Source organism: Plecotus auritus, assembly GCF_963455305.1.
Source record: "Plecotus auritus genome assembly, chromosome: 2".
Classification (NCBI taxonomy): Eukaryota; Metazoa; Chordata; class Mammalia; order Chiroptera; family Vespertilionidae; genus Plecotus; species Plecotus auritus.
Genome location: NC_137771.1, coordinates 174266330 through 174286614, shown reverse-complemented (window position 1 = coordinate 174286614; position 20285 = coordinate 174266330). Strand labels below are relative to the sequence as shown.

At 41.7% G+C, this 20285-nt stretch overlaps 1 protein-coding gene across 26 annotated transcripts in view; it reads left to right on the top strand.

Annotated features, from left to right (window-relative positions):
• Positions 1-20285, top strand: part of DLG1 (discs large MAGUK scaffold protein 1) — a 270363-nt gene that overhangs the window by 118486 nt on the left and 131592 nt on the right. For 14 of the 26 annotated variants that reach the window (XM_080656679.1, XM_080656676.1, XM_080656698.1 and 11 more), the window contains 2 exons: positions 266-364; positions 19794-19847. In XM_080656679.1, the coding sequence (XP_080512805.1) occupies positions 266-364; positions 19794-19847 (153 nt within the window). The remainder of the gene's footprint in view (positions 1-265; positions 365-19793; positions 19848-20285) is intronic. The other 12 variants (XM_080656682.1, XM_080656681.1, XM_080656680.1 and 9 more) reach the window with 1 other exon arrangement.

Genomic DNA, 20285 nt, shown 5'->3' with positions numbered 1-20285 from the left:
TACAAGTTATCTTTTGTTATTTTCATTTAAACATCTAAGGAGTAGTCACTCATTTTAACTACAGAGTAATTAAAATATTTGTGATATAATTATTAATGAAATACTTTCTGGAAATCATTTTCTCATTCAAATTGAGGTAATATATTAATATTTTACCTATTTTTCAGTTCATTCTGAAAACTATAATTTATGACAAAGCTTTCTGTTATGTGATTCCTTTTTATTTTGATATTTTTCCTGATTTTTTGTCATTGATGATTTTTAGCCAACAGAAGCTGTACCTCTCTCTTCTCCCACTGTCCCTGTGATCCCTGTCCTGCCAGTCCCTGCTGAGAATACTGTCATCCTATCCACCATACCACAGGTTTTTATTAGTTTTTTTTTTCTTTATAAAATTTAATTTGTTTCTAATGTTTTTTTTAAGTGTTTTAATTATTTATTTGTTAGATTTGGTCATTCCCTTAGGGCTTCAATTGATATTTTTAGGGAATTAATATAAATTAATTATCTTATAAATTAAGTTTTAGGGATTTACTATAAAGTGGGTTCAATATTTGCCTTTTTATTAGTTTGTCTATGAAATAGGACACATTCTGAACTCCATAATATTGAACCTCCTTAGATTTGTCATGTCTTTTATACTTGTAAATGTGAAACAGTTTTAAAAATATTTTTGCCTTTGGAAATTTTGTTAATTTTTCTAAAGATAAAAATAATTGTCTTTCTATATAGCATTTTGTCCCACATATATATTTATCTTCTTTAGAAATATTCATCTGTCATTTGATAAATAATGTACTTAAGACTTACTAGTTAAATATAATAGCCAATGTATATAAAGTATATGGGAATTCTTTGTGCTATCTTGGCAGTATTTCTGTAACTCTAAAATTATTCTTAAATAAGGTTGACTTCTTAAAAGTTAACATGTAACAGTCAAAAAAATAAAATAAAATAATAGCCAAATGTCAGATTCTGAACCTTTTTCACTTTTAGAGCTTTAGTAGTTCCAAGAGATGGCTTAAGACACTGCCTTAGCAACAGAGTTATGCAAAGTCAAACTAGGGATAGTATTATTACTTATTGGTGGCCCAGTACATGGATTCGTGCACATTGAAAGGAAACGGATGCAGGACCAACAGTGCCTCAGCAACAACATAACCCATGGCCGAAGGTGGAATCGTGTGGCCCTGCTTGGAATCGGGTTTCCTCCTCTCTGGTTCCAGGTTGTGTCACCCAAGAACCGCCCCTGCCAGTCACCGCAGCTTGGCAGCTCCTGCGTTGACCATCTGCCCCCTGGTGGTCGGTGCTGTCATATGTACCAGACAATCAGACGGTTGCTTAGCCTTTTGTATATATACTAGAGGCCCAGTGCACGAATTTGTGCACAGGTGGGGTCTAGCTGGCTTGACCCCAATCGGGGTGGATCAGGGCTGGGCCTCTTGGGAGGAGGAGATGGCAAGAGGTTGGCTGGCTGACTCGCCCCTGATCAGGGCTGGGCCAGCTGGGGAGAGGGGCTGCGGGTGATTGGCCAGCGGGCCCCACTCCTGATTGGGGTTGGGGGTCCAATTGGGGGCAGGGCCGGCCATGGGAGGGGCTACAGGTCTATCGTGGTCGAGCGGCCGATCAGAAGTGGGATGGGGGGGGGAGGGGGACAGGACGGCAGCGGAGGAGGGACTGCAGGAGGTTGCCTGGCTGTCTTCACCCCCTGATCAGGCCATTATGCTGGCCACAGTGGGCGTCATAGTGACTAGTCGTTACAATCGTTACAGCATTACGGTCGCTGGCTTTTTATATATATAGACTAGAGGCCCGGTGCACGAAATTCGTGCACGGGGGGGGGTGTCCCTCAGCCCAGCCTGCACCCTCTCCAATCTGGGACCCCTCGAGGGATGTCTGACTGCCCATTTAGGCCCGATCCCACCAGCCTGGATCACAATCCAGGATTGCTGGATCCCAGTTGCTCACCTGCCTGCCTTCCTGATTGCCCCTAACCGCTTCTGCCTGCCAGCCTGATCACCCCGTAACCACTCCCCTGCCAGCCTGATTGATGCCTAACTGATCCCCTGCCAGCCTGTTTGCCCCTAACTGCCCTCCCCTGCAGGCCTGGTCACCCCTAACTGCCCTCCCCTGCAGCCCTGGTCCCCCCAACTGCTCTCCCCTGCAGGCCTGGGTTTCTCCCAACTGCCTTTCCCTGCAGGCCTGGTTGCCCCAACTTCCCTCCTCTGCCGGCTTGGTCACCCCTAACTGCCCTCCCCTGCTGGCCATCTTGTGTTGGCCATCTTGTGTCCAAATGGGGGCAGGATCTTTGACCACGTGGGGGCAGCCATCTTGTGTGGAGTGATGGTCAATCTGCATATTACTTTTTTATTAGATAGGATAGAGGCCTGGTGCACAGGTGGGGGCCAGCTGGTTTACCCTGAAGGGTGTCCCGGATCAGGGTGGGGATTCCCTTAGGGTTGGGGCATCCTGGGTGAGGGGCCTGTGGTGGTTTGCAGGCCAGCCACGCCCCCTGGCGACCCAAGCGGAGGCCCTGGTATCTGGGGTTTATTTATCTTCTACAATTGAAACTTTGTAGCCTGGAGTGGAGCCAAGCCTTCTGCTTGCTCCATGGCGGCAGCCATTTTTGGGTGGATTTATGTATCTTCTATAATTGAAACTTTGTAGCCTTAAGTGGAGGCCTGGGCAGCCAAGGCTGCAGAAGCTTGGCTTCCTCCATCACCGCGGGCAACCCTATCCTCCTGCTCTTTCCAGCTCCGTGGCTGCCGCCATTTCTGTTTGGGTTTATGTATCTTCTATCATTGAAACTTGTAGCCTTGAGTGGAGGCCTAGGCCAGCAAGGGCAGGCAGAAAGCTTGGCTTCCTCCATTGCCGGGGAAACCCAAGCCTCCCTCCTGCTCTCTGTGGCGGTAGCCATCTTGGTTGGGTTTATTTGCATATTTGCTCCTGATTGGTTGGTGGGCGTGGCTGGTGGGTGTGTCTTGTGGTTGTAGCGGAGTGATGGTTAATTTGCATATTACTCTTTTATTATATAGGATAATAATGATCTTAGGTGTGAAAGATCTCAATCTTATTTAAAGTGTAAATAAGTACATCTTTATGTATTTTTACAATTATTGATCTACAGGCACGGTGCATGAAATCGTGCACGGGCAGGCAGTCCCCTCAGCCCAGCCTGCATTCTCCTCAATCCAGGACCCCTTGGGTTATGTCCGACTGCCGGTTTAGGCCCAATCCCAGGGATCAGGGCTAAACCGGCAGTCGGACATTCCTCTCACAATCCTGGACCGCTGGCTCCTATTCGCTCACCTGCCTGCCTGCCTGGTTGCCCCTAACTGCCCGCCCCCCCACCAGCCTGATTGCCCCTCACTGCCTCTGCATGCTGGCCTGATCACCCCTAACTGCCCCCCTGCCAGCCAGGTCGTCCCCAACTGCCCCCCCCCGCCAACCTGGTCACCCCTTATTGCCCCCCCTGCTGGCCTAGTCCCAATTGACCCCTCTGCCGGCCTGGTCGCCCCCAACTGCCCTCCCCCGCCAGCCTGGTCGCCCCACGCAGCCTGATGTTCAGTCATTTGGTCATCCCTCACTAACGCCTCTGCCAGCCTGGTCGCCCCACGCAGCCTGCTGGACAGTCGTTTGGTCGTCCCTTACTAACTCCCCTGCTGGCCTGGTCGCCCCACACAGCTTGCTTTCAGTCGTTTGGTTGTCCCTCACTAACCCCCCTGCCCGCCTGGTCTTAGGCAGCCATCTTGTGAGGGCATGAGGGTTAATTTGCATATTACCTCTTTATTATATAGGATAGTATGAAATCTATGTAAAAATAAGTCCCATTGTGGGGGGAAATGGAATATCAACTATGATTATGAGCATTTCCATGCATTTTTACTCCTCCTAAAAAATGAAAATCAATAGGAATATCACACAAAATATAATTCTAGGAGAAATTACAGGTATTATACTGAAACTTTAATAATTCTAAATAAGAGAGAGAACCAAGACAGGAGTGTAGAGTAACTATTGGTACTCGCCCCTCCCACAACCACATCAAAATTACAACTAAAATACAGAGCAACCGTCATTCAGAACCTGAAATCTGGCTGAATGGAAGTTGTACAACTAGAGGAGTAACGGAGAAGTACATCGAGACTGGTAGGAGGGTTGGAAGCACAGAACAGACTGATTCGATACCCACGTGTGGCATGTTTAATAGGGAGGGATATCTCTGCTGCAGAGGTCTCAGGTGAGAAGCAGGGGGTTCCAGACCCCCAGCCAGGGTTCCAGAGCTATGAAGAGAAGTCCTCATACCTTTGGACTGTAAAAACCAGTGGGGATTGTGACTGAGTGACAATGGAGGCTGCTAGAGACCCATGCAGTTCCTCTTAAAGGGTCAGAACACAGACTTACTCTGACTCGATCCTTCTGGGCTCCAGCACTGGGGCGACAGCTTTGGGGGATCCAGGGATATATGGGGAGGAACTAGATTATCTGGCATCAGGGGAGGAATTCGGGGACAGCTTTCTCCCAGACAGGAGATCTCACAGGGTTCATTGTTCCTGTGCTGGGACCTGCCCCCAACTCACAGAGCTGACCAGCAGTCATATTTGAGTTATCATCAGCTTGTCTCACATTGTTTGCTGCCCCCTGGTTATTCCCTGACACCCCACCCAATTACAGTCCCACCCAAGCTGTTTGCAGCAGCTATTGCATATGAATGGCCTGTCCTGGATCAGGCTACAGACTTTCCTAAAATCTCTCAAACAAGCAGCTGGTGGCCTCTTACCTTAGCGTGCCCCATACCTTTCATTAAGAGGCCCAAGACCCAGCACTAGCACCAGCATGCCTTGCTTCAGAGCTGGGCATTGCTTGGGCACTTCCAAACCCAATACAAGTAGCAGTTATCTGCAAATTACTCTGTAGCTCCTGCTGGGTGGCCCAACTATGGACCCAACAGAACACCTGCTACGCAAGGCCACTCTACCAATTCCAGGAGACATAGCAGCTCTACCTAATACACAGAAACAAACACCAGGAAGCAGCCAAAATGTGGAGACAAACATGTCACAAATGAAAGAACAGAAGAAATCTCCAGAAACAGAACTAAATGAAATGGAAGCAAGCAAACTACTAGATACAGAGTTAAAAACAATGGTTATAAGGTTGCTCAAGGATCTTAATGAGAGTTTCAAGGGACTTAGTGAGGTTTTCAAGCATCTTAGTGAGACTTTTCAGAACCTTAGTGAGAACATCAAATACATGAAAAAGAGCCAGTCAGACATTAAGCATACACTTACTAAAATAAAGAATAATTTACAGGGACTCAACAGTGGAGTAGAGGATTCTGAGAATCAAATGAATGATTTGGAATATGAGGAAGCACAAAACACCCAATCAGAAGAACTGAAAGAAAAAAGAATCCCAAAATATGAAGATAGTGTAAGGAGCTTCTGGGACAACTTCACGTGTACCAACATTCGCATTGTGGGGATGCCAGAAGGAGAAGAGATAGAGCAAGATATTGAAAACCTCTTTGAAGAAATAATAACAGAAAACTTCCCCTACCTGGTGAAAGAAATAGGCTTAGAATTCCAAGAAGCGCAGAGTCCCAAATAAGAGGAATCCAAAGAGGCCCATACCAAGATACATCATAATAAAAATGCTAAGCATTAAAGACAAAGAGAGAATCTTAAAAGCAGCAAGAGAAAAGCAGTTACCTACAAAGGAGCGCCCATATGACTGTCAGCTGATTTCTCAACAGAAGGGAGTGGTAAGAAATATGGGGAAGGCCTAGGGTGGGGGCTCTGGGTGGGCTAGAAGGGGTCAGTGTGGATAAAGGGGACATATGTGATACTTTCAACAATAATGTTTTTTTTTAAATATTCACAGTGATGAATAGCAAGGACCTACAACCAAGATTACTCTACCCAGCAAAGCTATCATTTACAATTGAAGGTCAGATAAATAGCTTCAAAGACAAGAAAAAGCTAGAGTTCATCACCATCAACTATTGTTACATAAATTGTTGAAGGGTATTGTTAAGAAGAGTAGGTAAAAGAAGAAGAAGAAAAAAGAAAGCTCAAAATCATGAACAATAAAATGGCAATAAATATGTATCTATCAACAATTAAATCTAAAACTCAAACTAACAAGGAATCTAGTGAACAAAATAAACATGAATGAAATAGAACCAGAGGTATGGACACATGAAACAGACTGACAAATCTCAGAGGGAAAGGGGGATGTGGGGAAGAGATTAACCAAAGGACTTATATGTATACTAGAGGCCCCATGCACGAAATTCATGCAAGGGGCCCTCGCTGCTCTGGCTTCATCTGGAAGGACATACAGAAGGTCGTTCAGCTGTCTGGTCTAATTAGCATATTATACTTTTATTATTATAGAGATTTGCATTACCTATGGATATAGACAATAGTGGTGAAGGCCTTGGGTGGGGTGGGAGCCAGGTGAAGGGGGTTCTGGGGGGAGGGAGTTAAGGAGGACATCTATTAGTAATACTCTCAACAATAAAGATTTTAAAAAATAAAATCTAGGTCTATGATATTGGCTATTCATATTGTTAGTTATTTCATACTAGAGGCCCGGTGCACGAAATTCGTGCACGGGGGGGGGGGTGTCCCTCAGCCTAGCCTGCACCCTCTCCAATCTGGGACCCCTCCAGTGATGTCCGACTGCCCGTTTAAGCCCGATCCTGGTGGGATCGGGCCTAAACAGGCAGTCGAACATCCCTCTCACAATCCAGGACTGCTGGCTCCCAACTGCTCGCCTGCCTGCCTTCCTGATTGCCCCTAATCGCTTCTGCCTGCCAGCCTGATCACCCCCTAATCCAGGGGTGGGCAAGTTTTTTGACTCGAGAGCCACAATGGGTTCTTAAACTGGACCGGAGGGCCGGAACAAAAGCATGGATGGAGTGTTTGTGCGAACTAATATAAATTCAAAGTAAACATCATTACATAAAAGGGTACAGTCTTTTTTTTTTATTTCAATAGTTTTATTCATTTCAAACATTTTAACAAGAAGAATGTAAACACTAATTATTATAATTTGAAACTTCAAAAAATGGAGGAATCATAGCACAATAACATACCTTATATTGAAGATGGCAAAGGCAAAATAAAATTGCCTAACAAAGGAAAGGTACAAAAGCCTTTCCAATTAAACTTAAATATAATAAAATAATTTAAAACTAAAACAAATAGAAAAGAACAAAATGTGTAAACAGTAAATTAAACATTTTCTTTAGTGCAACTTCCAAATTATGCCCGGGACGTAGATGTAGATGGCAATGTAGATTGGGTTGAAAGGTTTTTGGTCTTTAAAACATCAACTTCAGTGGGAACAGTGTTGTTGGTCTCCTTTTTAGCTAATGCTCTGATACTGTGCTCTCCAGGGGCGTGTCTCCCTACATCACCACGATAACGTGTCTCCGCATTCCCAGGGTGATGTCGGGGGACACGTCCGCAGGCATTGCAAGGAGCCTCTGGAAGATTGAGAGGTTGTTCCTTCTACTGAATGGGCGGATATAAATCCGCCCACTCAGAAGGAGGAGCTGCGGTCTTGTTTCCCGACGTTGCCATGTTAACACTGCTGCTGGTGAAGGAGCGGAGGGGAGAGCAAGAGAACCCTCTGCTCTTTCGGCTCCGCGGGCCGGATAGAACAGCCGAACGGGCCAGATCCGGCCCACGGGCCGTAGTTTGCCCACGGCTGCCCTAATCACTCCCCTGCCAACCTGGTCACCCCGTAACCACTCCCCTGCCCGCCTGTTTTCCCCTACCTGCCCTCCCCTGCAGGCCTTGTCCCCCCCAACTGCTCTCCCCTGTAGGCCTGGGTCCCCCCCAACTGCCCTTCCCTGCAGGCCTAGTCACCCCTAACTGCCCTCCCCTGCAGGCCTGGGTCCCTCCCAACTGCCTTTCCCTGCAGGCCTGGTCGCCCACAACTGCCCTCCCTTGCAGGCCTGGTCCCTCCCAACTGCCCTCCCCTGCTGGCCATCTTGTGGTGGCCATCTTGTGTCCACATGGGGGCAGGATCTTTGACCACATGGGGGCAGCCATCTTGTGTGTTGGAGTGATGGTCAATCTGCATATTACTCTTTTATTAGATAGGATAGAGGCCTGGTGCATGGGTGGGGGCCAGCTGGTTTGCCCTGAAGGGTGTCCCAGATCAGGGTAGGGGTTCCCTTGGGGCATGAGGCGTCCTGGGTGAGGGGCCTGTGGTGGTTTGCAGGCAGGCCACGCCCCCTAGCGACTCAAGCGGAGGCCCTGGGATCTGGGATTTATTTATCTTATACAATTGAAATTTTGTAGCCTGGAGTGGAGCCAAGCCTTCTGCTTGCTCCGTGGCAGCAGCCATTTCTGTTGGGATTTATGTATCTTCTATAACTGAAACTTTGTAGACTTAAGCGGAGGCCTGGACGGGCCAGGGTGTGCAGAAAGCTTGGCTTCCTCCATCGCCGGGGGCAACCCTATTCTCCTGCTCTTTCCAGCTCCGTGGCTGCCGCCATTTCTGTTTGGGTTTATGTATCTTCTATCATTGAAACTTTGTAGCCTTGAGTGGAGGCCTAGGCCGGCAAGGGCAGTTGGAAAGCTTTGCTTCCTCCATTGCTGGGGAAACACAAGCGTCCCTCCTGCTCTCTGTGGTGGTAGCCATCTTGGTTGGGTTTATTTGCATATTCGCTCCTGATTGGTTGGTGGGCGTGGCAGGTGGGTGTAGCGGAGTGATGGTTGATTTGCATATTACTCTTTTATTAGATAGGATTTCTTTGAGATAATAAACCAAGGAACAAATTTATAAAAACAAGTGAAGATATCTGTACAAGAGAGAGGCTTATTATACCTAGCCTCACTTTAGGTTTTAAATACACTACAAAAGTTCATGTAGAGGAACTTAATAATTTATGTTGTATTGTGTGAAAAGCCTATGCGTATGCCTCATTTTCCCGAAAAAGTGTTTTTCTAATTGAATATAACAAGTACATTATAAAATTAATACAACTGATTAAAATGTTTGTCCCCAAATACATTTGGAAGTTTATATTTAATATGTAAGCCAATTTTAACATTTTAAATGGATGTAATTTTTCTTCTAAGGATCTACATTACCTTTTTTTCCCTTAACATTTTCTTCCATGATCTTCTGCTGCTTAAATGGGGCTTTGTATTTTTTTTAATTTAGTTTTATTGTTGAAAGTATTACAGATTTTCTCCTTTTTCCATTGACCCCCTTCATCCCATTCCTGTCTCCTCTCTAGGCCTTCACCACACTATCTGTACCCATGAGTTATGTATATATGCGTATGAGTTTATATTTTAGATGCATCATGATGTTACAGAAATAGAAGCAGCCTGGCTGGTGTGGCTTAGTGGTTGAATATCAACCTATGAACCTGGAAGTCGTGGTTTGATTCCCAATCAGGGCACATGCCCAGGTTGTGGGCTCAATCCCCAGTGTAGGGCAGCTGATCAGTGATTCTCTCTCATCATTGGTGTTTCTATCTCGCCTTCTCCCTTCCTCTCTGATATCAATAAAAATATTGTTTTTAAGAAAAAAATAGGAGAAGACATAAGATTCAGAGTCTAGTCCTGCCTTTCTGACTCATAAACAAGTTACTTAACCTTTCTGAGTGTTATACTCCATCTACTAAAATGGGAGAATAACACCTCCCTGACTACTTCAAAATGAGTTTGAGGATCAGGCAAATTAGACAGACAGCTAGATAGATCATAATTGTTTTTTATTATTTGTAGAACTTTTTACACTTTTCAGAGTGATTTTATATTGATACCATTTCATTTAAATTTTATCAAAGCCCTTTAAAGTAAGAATTATCATGCTTATTATACAAAGTGGTACAGAGAAAGATATATTCAATGGCTGCTTGAAGTTGCAGAAAGAGCATGGGCTTTATAATGCACTTACCAGTCACTTCCTGGCCTTATTCACTATTTCCTGGCCTCACCCTTTTCTGGATGTGTGATAGTGGGAAAATTACTCAGTTGCTCAGAGCCTCAGTTTCTCCACATAGAAACTGAACATATGGTAGGTGAATAACAGATGCTAGTTCTGCCTAATGGAGATATCCTATATAATAAAAGAGAAACATGTAAATTGACCGTACCTTCACTATCCTCACCAGCCAATCAGGATTGAGTATGCAAATTAACCCAACAAAAAAAATGGCGGATTAATTTGCATACACAGGCGCCAAGCGGCCTGGGTCCCAGGAACATCCTCGAGACCCAGGCCACTCCTAGCCTGTAGGCCCGCACATAGGCCCTGAGCGGCCGGGCCTATGGGCGCAGGCGCCAAATGGATGTTCCTGCCCCGCGGCTGCTTGCGCATGCACCAGCGCCAAGTGGCGGCCCAGATCCACGCCCCGCAGCCTGGCGCCCACAACACGGGGCTGCTGGCCTAGGGGCTGTGCCCCCCTGGGCCGCAGGGACACACCCCTAGCCCAGTAGACACAACGCAGGGGTTCCTCTGCTCATGAGCTGCAGAGGAAACACCTTTTCTTTTCTTTAATATATTTTATTGATTTTTTTTACAGAGAAGAGGGGAGAGGGATAGACAGTCGGAAACATCGATGAGAGAAAAACATCGATCAGCTGCCTCCTGCACACTCCCCACTGGGGATGTGCCCCCAACCAAGGTTTATGCCCTTAACAGGAATCAAACCTGGGACCCTTCAGTCTGCAGGCCAACGCTCTATCCACTGAGCCAAACCAGTTTGAGTGTAAACACCTTTTCTGACGGCGCATTGGCTAAGCTCCTTATACGCCGCCACTTGCAGTATTCTTGGTAACTTGGGTTATAAGAATCCAAGAAGGTGATCTAGGGTTTTTCCACCACACTCCTGGAGGAAAAAACAAAGGTCCGCTGCTGGAGGAGCTAAGAAATGTCATATCCTGCCCTAGCCGGTATGGCTTAGTGGATAGAGCCTCGGCCTGGCAACCGCAGGGTCCGGGTTCGATTCTGATCAAGAGCATGTACTTAGGTTACAGGCTCCTCCCTGGCTGGGGCCCAGGTAAGGGCTCATGCAGAAGGCAACCAATCAAAGTATCCCTCTCACATTGATGTTTCTCTCTTTCTCTCCCTCTCCCTTCCACACTCTCTCAAAATCGATGGAAACATCCTCAGGTGAGGATAAAAAAAAAAAGAAAGAAATATCATATCCTTTGAAAGACACATCTTGAAAATGCCTAAAGAAAGTTGTCATTTTTTCATGGTGAAGGGACTGGATTCCGTGTTGATGAAAACACCTTGGCGGCTGCGGTGGCTGGCAGTGGCTGCAGAAGCAGGGTGATGGGGCTGGCGCCTTCCCCTGATCAGCCCGGTCAACTCCTGCAGAGGGAGGCCAGACTGTGGCTTAAGGGAGCGGGCGTAAGCCATCAGTAGAACATCCCCTGAGGGCTCCCAGTCTGTGAGAGGGGGCAGGCTGGGCTGAGGGAAACCCCCCCTCCCACCCCACTCCCAGTGCACGAATTTTGTGCACCGGGCCCCTAGTAATCATATAATTTCTATGATACTGGCCTATTAAATATGCAGGCTTATTTACACCCCAGAGTAAATAGTCTGCTTTAGAACCAGATGCTTTAGACCTCTGTTTCTACCAGTTTTGTAAGGAGCTGTCATGTAATGAAAGTATTGTTGAAAATGCTTTCATGCTATTTTTTTTATGTGTGTATCAAAGTCTTTGTTCATACTCAGACATATGCTTTGGAGGGATTGCTTTTAGTGCCGTTTTTTTGTTACTCTAATCTTGTATATACTAAATTGAATATAACATTGTCCTTGTCTTCTAGGAGCCTACTCAAGAGACAAGTTAACAATTCCTGCATGACATAAGAGTAGTTACATTAGAAATATATCTAATCCAGAGTATCCTATTGCTTCTGGACTGTTCAAGTTTCACAAAACATCTGGTGTATTGAGTCTTAAATGATTTGATCATTAATATAATCTAAAGCATGACTTGATATATTTTCATTTTACTGGTAATCTTAAATAGAATAGTATACTCTGGATTACCTTGATGAGTCTTTTTTAACCATACACTAATATGTGACTGTGGGGCCTTTATTCTGTTTTTGTGTTTTGTTTTGGTTTTGCTTTTGTGGTTTTATTTATTTTTGTATTATTTTCAAATCATTTCAAACTTACAGAAATTTGCAAGAATAATACAAAGAAGTCCCATATACCTTTACCCAGATCTCCCAGTTGTTTATATTTTTACTTACTACATCTACTTCATTTCTTTTCCTATATAATTAACTGATATTATTTTTTGTGAAACATTTGAAAGAAAGTTTCACTCAGACCCCTTTTACCCCTAAAGACAAATATTTTATAATATGTAATGTTTTTTCCTAAGAACAATAATATTTCCATAGTACAATGCGCTAAATCAGAAGATTGACATTACAGTAAAACCTCGATATAATGGACTAATTTGGGCGAGGGGATGTTCATTAAAGCCAAAAGTGTGTTATATAATAAAGTGGGTTTTCCAAATGCATGTGTTAAAAAATTGACAAATTAGTTAACCTTTTTTTACTTATATAGTCATGTTTGGGTAATTAAAATTAAGTTTGTATGAAAAGTTTAATTTTACAGGAAAGTTTCCTATATGTGGCACAGTAATTTTAAATTTACACTGAATAGGTCTAGTAAATGCATGCATTCACCAGTCACTGTGAGTAAACCTAGTGCACATGGCTGGGGCGTGGCTTCACATATGTTGGAAAATCAGCCAGCACACATTTAAACTGCTGCAGAAAGACATGCCACTTAACAACAGAACCAATTACCTCGCATGATACCATGTGATACATTGCTTATGAGTGGTAACTCTTGGATTTAAATATGTAGACTATGGTTGTAGATAAGTAATATTTATTTATGTCAGTGAAATTACTACAGTGTTTTTTTTCCCACTTTGCTGCGACCTGCACGGCTGGGTTCAGGATCTGAAGGAGGGGATGAAGCACAAATGAAAACACTAGACAAGAAATATGAATTGTAAGGGGTGGGAGCCAGGTGGTGTCTCTTTCGTGAAGAGCACACTGACCTCTGGCTGGTCCGCTTTTTATTTACTTGAATACATATTTACCCTTTAGCAATGCATACAGGCATATCAAAGGTAAAGTTTGTTAAACAATAAAAGGATTATCAGGTTAGGGCAGTGGTCGGCAAACTCATTAGTCAACAGAGCCAAATATCAACAGTACAACGATTGAAATTTCTTTTGAGAGCCAAATTTTTTAAACTTAAACTTCTTCTAACGCCACTTCTTCAAAATAGACTCGCCCAGGCCATGGTATTTTGTGGAAGAGCCACACTCAAGGGGCCAAAGAGCCACATGTGGCTCGCGAGCCGCAGTTTGCCGACTACAGGGTTAGGGAATTTGTCTTGAGCCACCACTATCTCAACAGGAACAATCGGTGCATAGCATCAGCTCTGCTAGCGCCCAAGGTCCATCGACCTTCCACGTTCCTTGGTGCACTCTCATGATAGTATCAGCAGTGGGTGGCTTCCCACACCTCATATGGCCTATTTGCTAAAATTTGTTAAAAATAACAGTGAATTAATAACAAAAATAACCTGTTAATTTAATTATAAGCAAATCACGGTTAAAAGCATTTTAAAAGTAACAGGTGTTGGCATACAGATTGGAAATTTTGTCCATTAAATTCAAAGTTCGTTATATTGAGGTCTGAAAAGTTGAGGGTTTACTGTAATATAATGCTTCTAGAGGCCCAGTGCACGAATTCATGCACCAGTGGGGTCCCTCGACCTGGTCTGCGGGATTGAGCTGAAACAGCTCTCCAGCATCCCCGGAGGGGTCCAAGATTGTGATAGGGCGCAGGCCAGGCTGAGGGACCCCACCGGTGCACAATTAGGGCCAGGGAGGGACGCGGGAGGTTGGCCAGTGGGGAGGGACTGCAGGAGGGCTCCAGGGCATGTCCGGCCCATCTCGCTCAGCCCTGATCAGCTGGACTCCAGCAGCAAGCTAACCTACCAGTCGGAACGTCTGCCCCCTGGTGGTCAGTGCACGTCATAGTGAGAGGTTGAGCAGCCTTAACATATCATTAGCATATTAAGCTTTGGTTGAACGGCCAACCGGTTGGCCAGACACTTAGAATATTGGGCTTTTATTATATAGGATTATCTACAGACCTTAATTGTATTTTGTCAGTTATCCCAATAATGTTTTTTATAGGAAAAACAAAAATAGGTCCTTAGGTCAGTGCAGTGCTACACATTGCAATTAGTTTTCATGATCTTTTAGTCTTCTGTAACCTAGAGTAGCTCCACAGTCTGTCTGTCTCATGAGTGAGGCATTTTATAAGAGAATAGCCTAGCTATTTTGTAGAATATTCTTCAATTTGTGTTTGTTTGATACAGTCATAATTAGATGGAGATCATATTTTTTCCCAATTATTTTTTTGTGATAAAATACACATAATGTAAAATTTACCACCTTAGTTATTTTTAGGTTTACAGTTTAGTTATATTATGTATATTCATATTACTATTAGGTCTGATTTATTTATTGTGTCCCTTAAGTTCTCTATTTCCTTACTGACCTTTTTTTCTGGTTATTTTATGCATTCTGAATGAAGCATTGAAGTCTCCAACTGTTATTGTAAAACTACTTCTACCTTTAATTTTGTCATTTTTTTGCTTCATAATTTTGATGGTCTGTCATTAGGTGTATAAATGTTTATAATTGTTGTATTTTCTTGCTATAGAGAACCTTTTATTAATATGTAATGTTGTTCTCTGTGTCTTGTAACTTTTTTTATCTATATTCTATTTTGTCTAGTAGTATAGTCACTCCTGCTATTCTTTGGTTACTATTTGAATGGAATGTCTTTTTTCCATTTTACTTGTAACTTATTTGTATCTTTGGATCTCAGTGAGGCTTATAGACAGCATATATGTTTTTACCCATCCTGGCAATTTTTTTTCTTGATTATAGAGTTTAATCCATTTATAGTTAAAGTAATCTTACCTAATAATAGACAAACATGTAAATTGACCATACCTCCGCTATGCCCACAGCCAGTCAGAGTGAGTATGCAAATTAGAATGCCAAAGATAGCGGCCGCCCAGCTATTCCATGCGCAGAGTGGCCAGGCAGGGTAGAATGCCTGCTATGAAAGGGAGGGCGTGGGGTGAAGGGATCTATAGGAGCAGAGTGCCGCAGCCAAGACAAAGATGGCAGACTCTGGCTAGAGTCTGCAGCAAAGAGAAGACAGTAGACTCCGGCCAGAGTCTGCAGCGAAGCAGCGAAGACGAAGATGGCAGGCTTCGGCCTGAGTCTGCAGCAAAGACAAAGATGGTAGACTCCTGCCAGAGTCTGCAGCGAAGCAGTGAAGATGGCAGACTCCAGCCTGAGTCTGCAGCAAAGACGAAGAAGGCAGACTGTGGCCAGAGTGAAGGCCTGCGTCCCGGGTGCTGGAGGAAAACCGGTGATGGAAGCCAAGGGAAGGAAGTTACTAATAAAGAAGAACTGTCATTTTACTATTTGTTATCTATATTCCATTCCTTAAACTTTTTTTTGTCTCATATTTCCGGCATTACTGTTTCATTTTTTGTTTGATTATTTTTTGTAGTGAAATGTTTTAAATTCCTTTCCTATTTTATTTTCTGTATATTCTTAGCTGTTTTCTTTGTGAACCGTGGGGATTAAATTTAACATCCAAAAGTTATAACACTCTAAATTTAATTTATACCAGCTTAACTTCAGTTATATACAAAATTTCTGTTCTTTTAACAGTTTCATTCACACCCCATTCAGTTGTTGATAATCCCAAAATTATGTATTTATATAGTGTATGTCTAAAAACATATAAATTAATCATTTTTAAATGTATTCATCTTTTAAATTATATACCAAACAAATGTGGAGTTACAAAGCAGTTGTAGGATTTTAGACTAATAATTGATTTAGTTATTTATTAATATTGACTTTAATTCTTTACTATTAATTAGCTTTTAGACTAAAATAACTTTTAGAATTATTTAAATATAACTATTTTTTTAAAATATATTTTATTGATTTCTTTACAGAGAGGAAGGGAGAGGGATAGAGAGTTAGAAACATCAATGAGAGAGAAACATCGATTAGCTGCCTCCTGCACACCCCCTACTGGGGATGTGCCCGCAACCCAGGTACGCCCTTGACCAGAATCGAACCTGGGACCTTTCAGTCTGCAGGCCGACGCTCTATCCACTGGGCCAAACCGGTCAGGGCTAAATATAACTATTAAAATATTAATATCTTAAATTACATAGAAAACAAAAAGTGATGTTATAAACCAGTTACACTAATACGAGTTTCTATAATTGCTCTTGTATTTATTTTACCAAGATTTTATTTCTTCAAACACCATGATTTACTGTATGCTGTTGTTTCATTTCAACCTACGGTACTCCCTGTAGCATTTCTTTCAAGGATGGTCTACTGGTAATGAACTTACTCAGTTTTTGTTTATCTGAGAATGTCTTAATTCCTCCCTCACATTGAAAGGACATTTTTTGCCAGATACAGGGTTCTTGGTTGCCTTTTTTTTTTTTTTTTTAAAGCTCTGTGAATATATCAGCCCACTGCCTTCTGACCTTTAGAGTTTCTAATGAGAAAGCTATTGATAATCTTATTGAGGATCTTTTGTCTTCAAGTTATTTCTTTCTTGCTGCTTTCAAAATTGTCTTTGTCTTTGTATTTCAAGTTTGACTTAATGTAACTTTGTGTGACTCTCTTTGAGTTCATCCTACCTTGAGTTTGTTGAGCTTCTTGGATGTTTATATTCAGGTCTATCAACAGATTTGGAAATGTTTTGCCCATTATTTCTTCATATTTTTTCTCTGCTCTTTGATCTCTCTCTTCTCCTGCGACTCACACTATGTGTATGTTGGTCTGCTTAATGATGGCCCACAGGCCTATTAAATGCTGGTCGCTTTTCTTTAGTGTTTTCTTTCTGTTCTCAGACATAATTTTTATTATTTTAAGTCTACCTATTCTTTCTTCTGCCTAATCAAATCTATCTTTGAATTGCTCTAGTGAATTTTTCATTCCAGTTATACTTTTCAGTTCCAGAATTTCCTTTTGATTTCTCTTTAGGTTTTCTTCCATAGATTTTTGTTTTCATTTTGTTCATACATCATTTTCTTGTCTTTGTTCACCTTATCTTTTAAGTTCTTTGAATATCTTTAAGGGTTGCGGGTTCGAGTCCCAGTCAAGGGCACATACCTGGATTATCAATTCACTCTCCAGCCTATGTAAGAATGTGTGTAGGAGGCAACCAATTGATGTATCTCACACTGATGCCTCTCTGCCCCCTCCCCCTTTCTCTCTTCCTCCCTCCCTCCCTCTTCTCCCTTCTTCCCTTCCACTCTCTCTAAAAATTGATGGAAAAATATCCTCAGTGTGAGGATTAACAACAAATAGCTGAGTGCTTGATTCAATCTAGTTTTTCTTGCTTTACTTTTTATTATGAAAATTTTCCAAAATACTCAAATGTAGAGGGAGTAGAATAGTGAACTCCCTTGTATACTCATCACCAACTACAATAATCATCAACTGGTATATTTTTATATATAATCTATAGCCCCTCCCACTTCTAACCTCTCATGGTTTTGTTTTGAAGTAAATGTAACACTTTATATCATGTTTCTTTGTAAATATTTCAATATCTTATAGTCTTTTTATATGACTAGAATCAAAAGTAATCTGAGTTGGTGCTCATGAGTAGCTAGCATTGTAATAATTTTGGTATAAATTAGATTTCCTACTTTTCTCATTGTATGTTAGGTAATAAATGGGCAGAGGGAACAAATGGTTTTCTTGCCATAATTTTTTAAGAATGTAACTTCTTTTGTAACTTTAAATAGTGTTGTTCTTTCATGCCCTCTTCTGTAATTGCTTAAACAAAATGAGGTAAAGTTGTCCCATTAGTTTTTTTAATTAAGTGAAATATTATTAATTTGAGGTATATCAATAGGTCATTGAGAAATTAATATTTTCAAATATTCATAAAATCTCATTTCTGTAAATTGACTTTTTGTTTAAACAGCAATCTTATAAATAGTATCTTTATGACATTTGGTTTTCACTGAATTATTCAAAGACAGACTATGATATTCAAAGGTATGGCTCTACATAAAATTAATGTCATGCTTACGTATATTTAACTAGAGGCTTGGTGCACAAATTCCTGCATGGATGGGGTCCCTCAGCCTGGCTGGTGATTGCGGCTGATCGGGGCCGTCTCACCCAATCCCTATTGGGGCAATCAGGGCCCGCCAGTCGGTTGGTAGGAGGGACCGCAGGAGGTTGGCTGGCTGGGGGAAGGGACCATGGAAGGTTGGGCTGCCGCAGGAGGTTAGCTGTGGGTGCACACTGATCACCAAGGGGCAGCTCCTGCGTTGAGCGTCTGCCCCCTGGTGGTCAGTGCACATCATAGCGACTGGTCGACCAGTCGTTCGGTCTTAACAGTCACTTAGGCTTTTATATATATAGATAAAGTATTCCCTACTCATTTTAAACCTGTTGCTTCATGTACCCCAGATGCATACTGTATAATTATTTATCTATGACTGGTTGTCTTTAAGCATCTTATCATATGATCATCCATATCTAGTACTTTGCTGAAAATAATGTAAAACATTTGAAGTCTGAATATTTACTTTTTAGAAATGCCCATACACTTGGAAGAAAATGCTTATTTTGTATATAATGCTTGTTTCATACAGCTTTTATGTATAATTATTAATTGGATTAGAACTATTAATACTTATAAACATTCCTAACAGTTGTTTAAAGGATAGTCATCTTTTTTTTTTCTATGAAAATGTCATTTGATTTGGTACTTCTATACTTTCATATGTGTAAAAGAAGGGTAATTTTGAGGGGAATCATCTATACTTTCATATGTGTAAAAGAATGGTAATTTTGAGGGGAATCATCAGTTTTCCAGTATGTTTCTGATATGTTCTGATGTGTTTTTCATTTGGCATAAATTACACTTTATTCTTTAAATTTCATTTCACCTATATAATAATTACTTTGAACTTAACCAGAAAACCAAACTTTTTCAATCCAAACTTAGATGTATTTGTGTTATTTGCTTGTTTTTTATTTGTTTGTGGTTTTTTTTTATCTGTTTGCTTTTGTGTGTCTGTGTTTTGTTTGGATTAAAAAGTTTTGTACTTGTTCTGTGAGTGGTCTAGAGTAACAGTTGGAAAGCAATAAGTGCAGCTGAAAATAACTGGGGCTTTTACATTACCATTCTGGTTCCAGTTTTCTAAAAGTATGTGGTTGATTTCTTTGTGTGGTAGACTTTTTTTTCATGTTCAAACACAATTTATTGTGGGGAAGAATTTTTTTCTTTCTGGGTGATAAAGTCATTGAAATCTTCATGGAATCCTTGGGAACAGAAAAGCTAATGACTTCTAAGCAATTCAGGGAGAATTGTTTATTATACTGAAGAATACTTGTGGATTTTTTGAGGAGGCTGGTGAACGTCTTTGTAAACCTTAAGAAATTACCTGTTTGAGCAGAAATAATTTATTTCCCAAAAGAAAATCTAATTTAACTGTTTATACCTGTTTTCATTTGTTGCTGGAAACTGGGTACATTGTTTAACATATGCAAAGCTCATATAAAAATATAATTGAAGAAATAGCAAATCTGTCATACGCTTCTAACATTTGTGAACATTAATATTTAATGTGTCAATTTTCCTTTTAAGCTAACACATTACACTTCTTTCTTTAAGGCAAATCCTCCTCCAGTACTGGTCAACACAGATAGTTTGGAAACGTCGACTTATGTAAGTTCCAATTCATTCCCACATTTAAATAATTCTGCTTTTCCTGTTCCGTTTTCTTACAGGTATAAAGATGACAGCCTTATTTCCTCTTGTACTTATAATATTCTATCACTGACCTACAGTTGTGAAAGTAAATGAAGCCATACTGTTCTCTTTTGGTTGTTTCTTGTCCTCATACTTATGCAAAGCAGAAATATTGAAATTTATGGTTTTATTTTTAAATTAAAATGATTAACTTTCACCAAAGGCTATTTCTGATCAGTGGTCACTAACACAATGCCATTCAGAGTCATTTTAAAAGTTTAATTGAATAACTATTTAGTAACCAGGTTTATGTGTGTATTCATATGTTAAAATAGTTATAACTATATAACTTTAAATTGATTGCTACTTTTCTCTGAATTTACTTTGTTAAAAAGCCCTGTTTCCCTTAAAGAT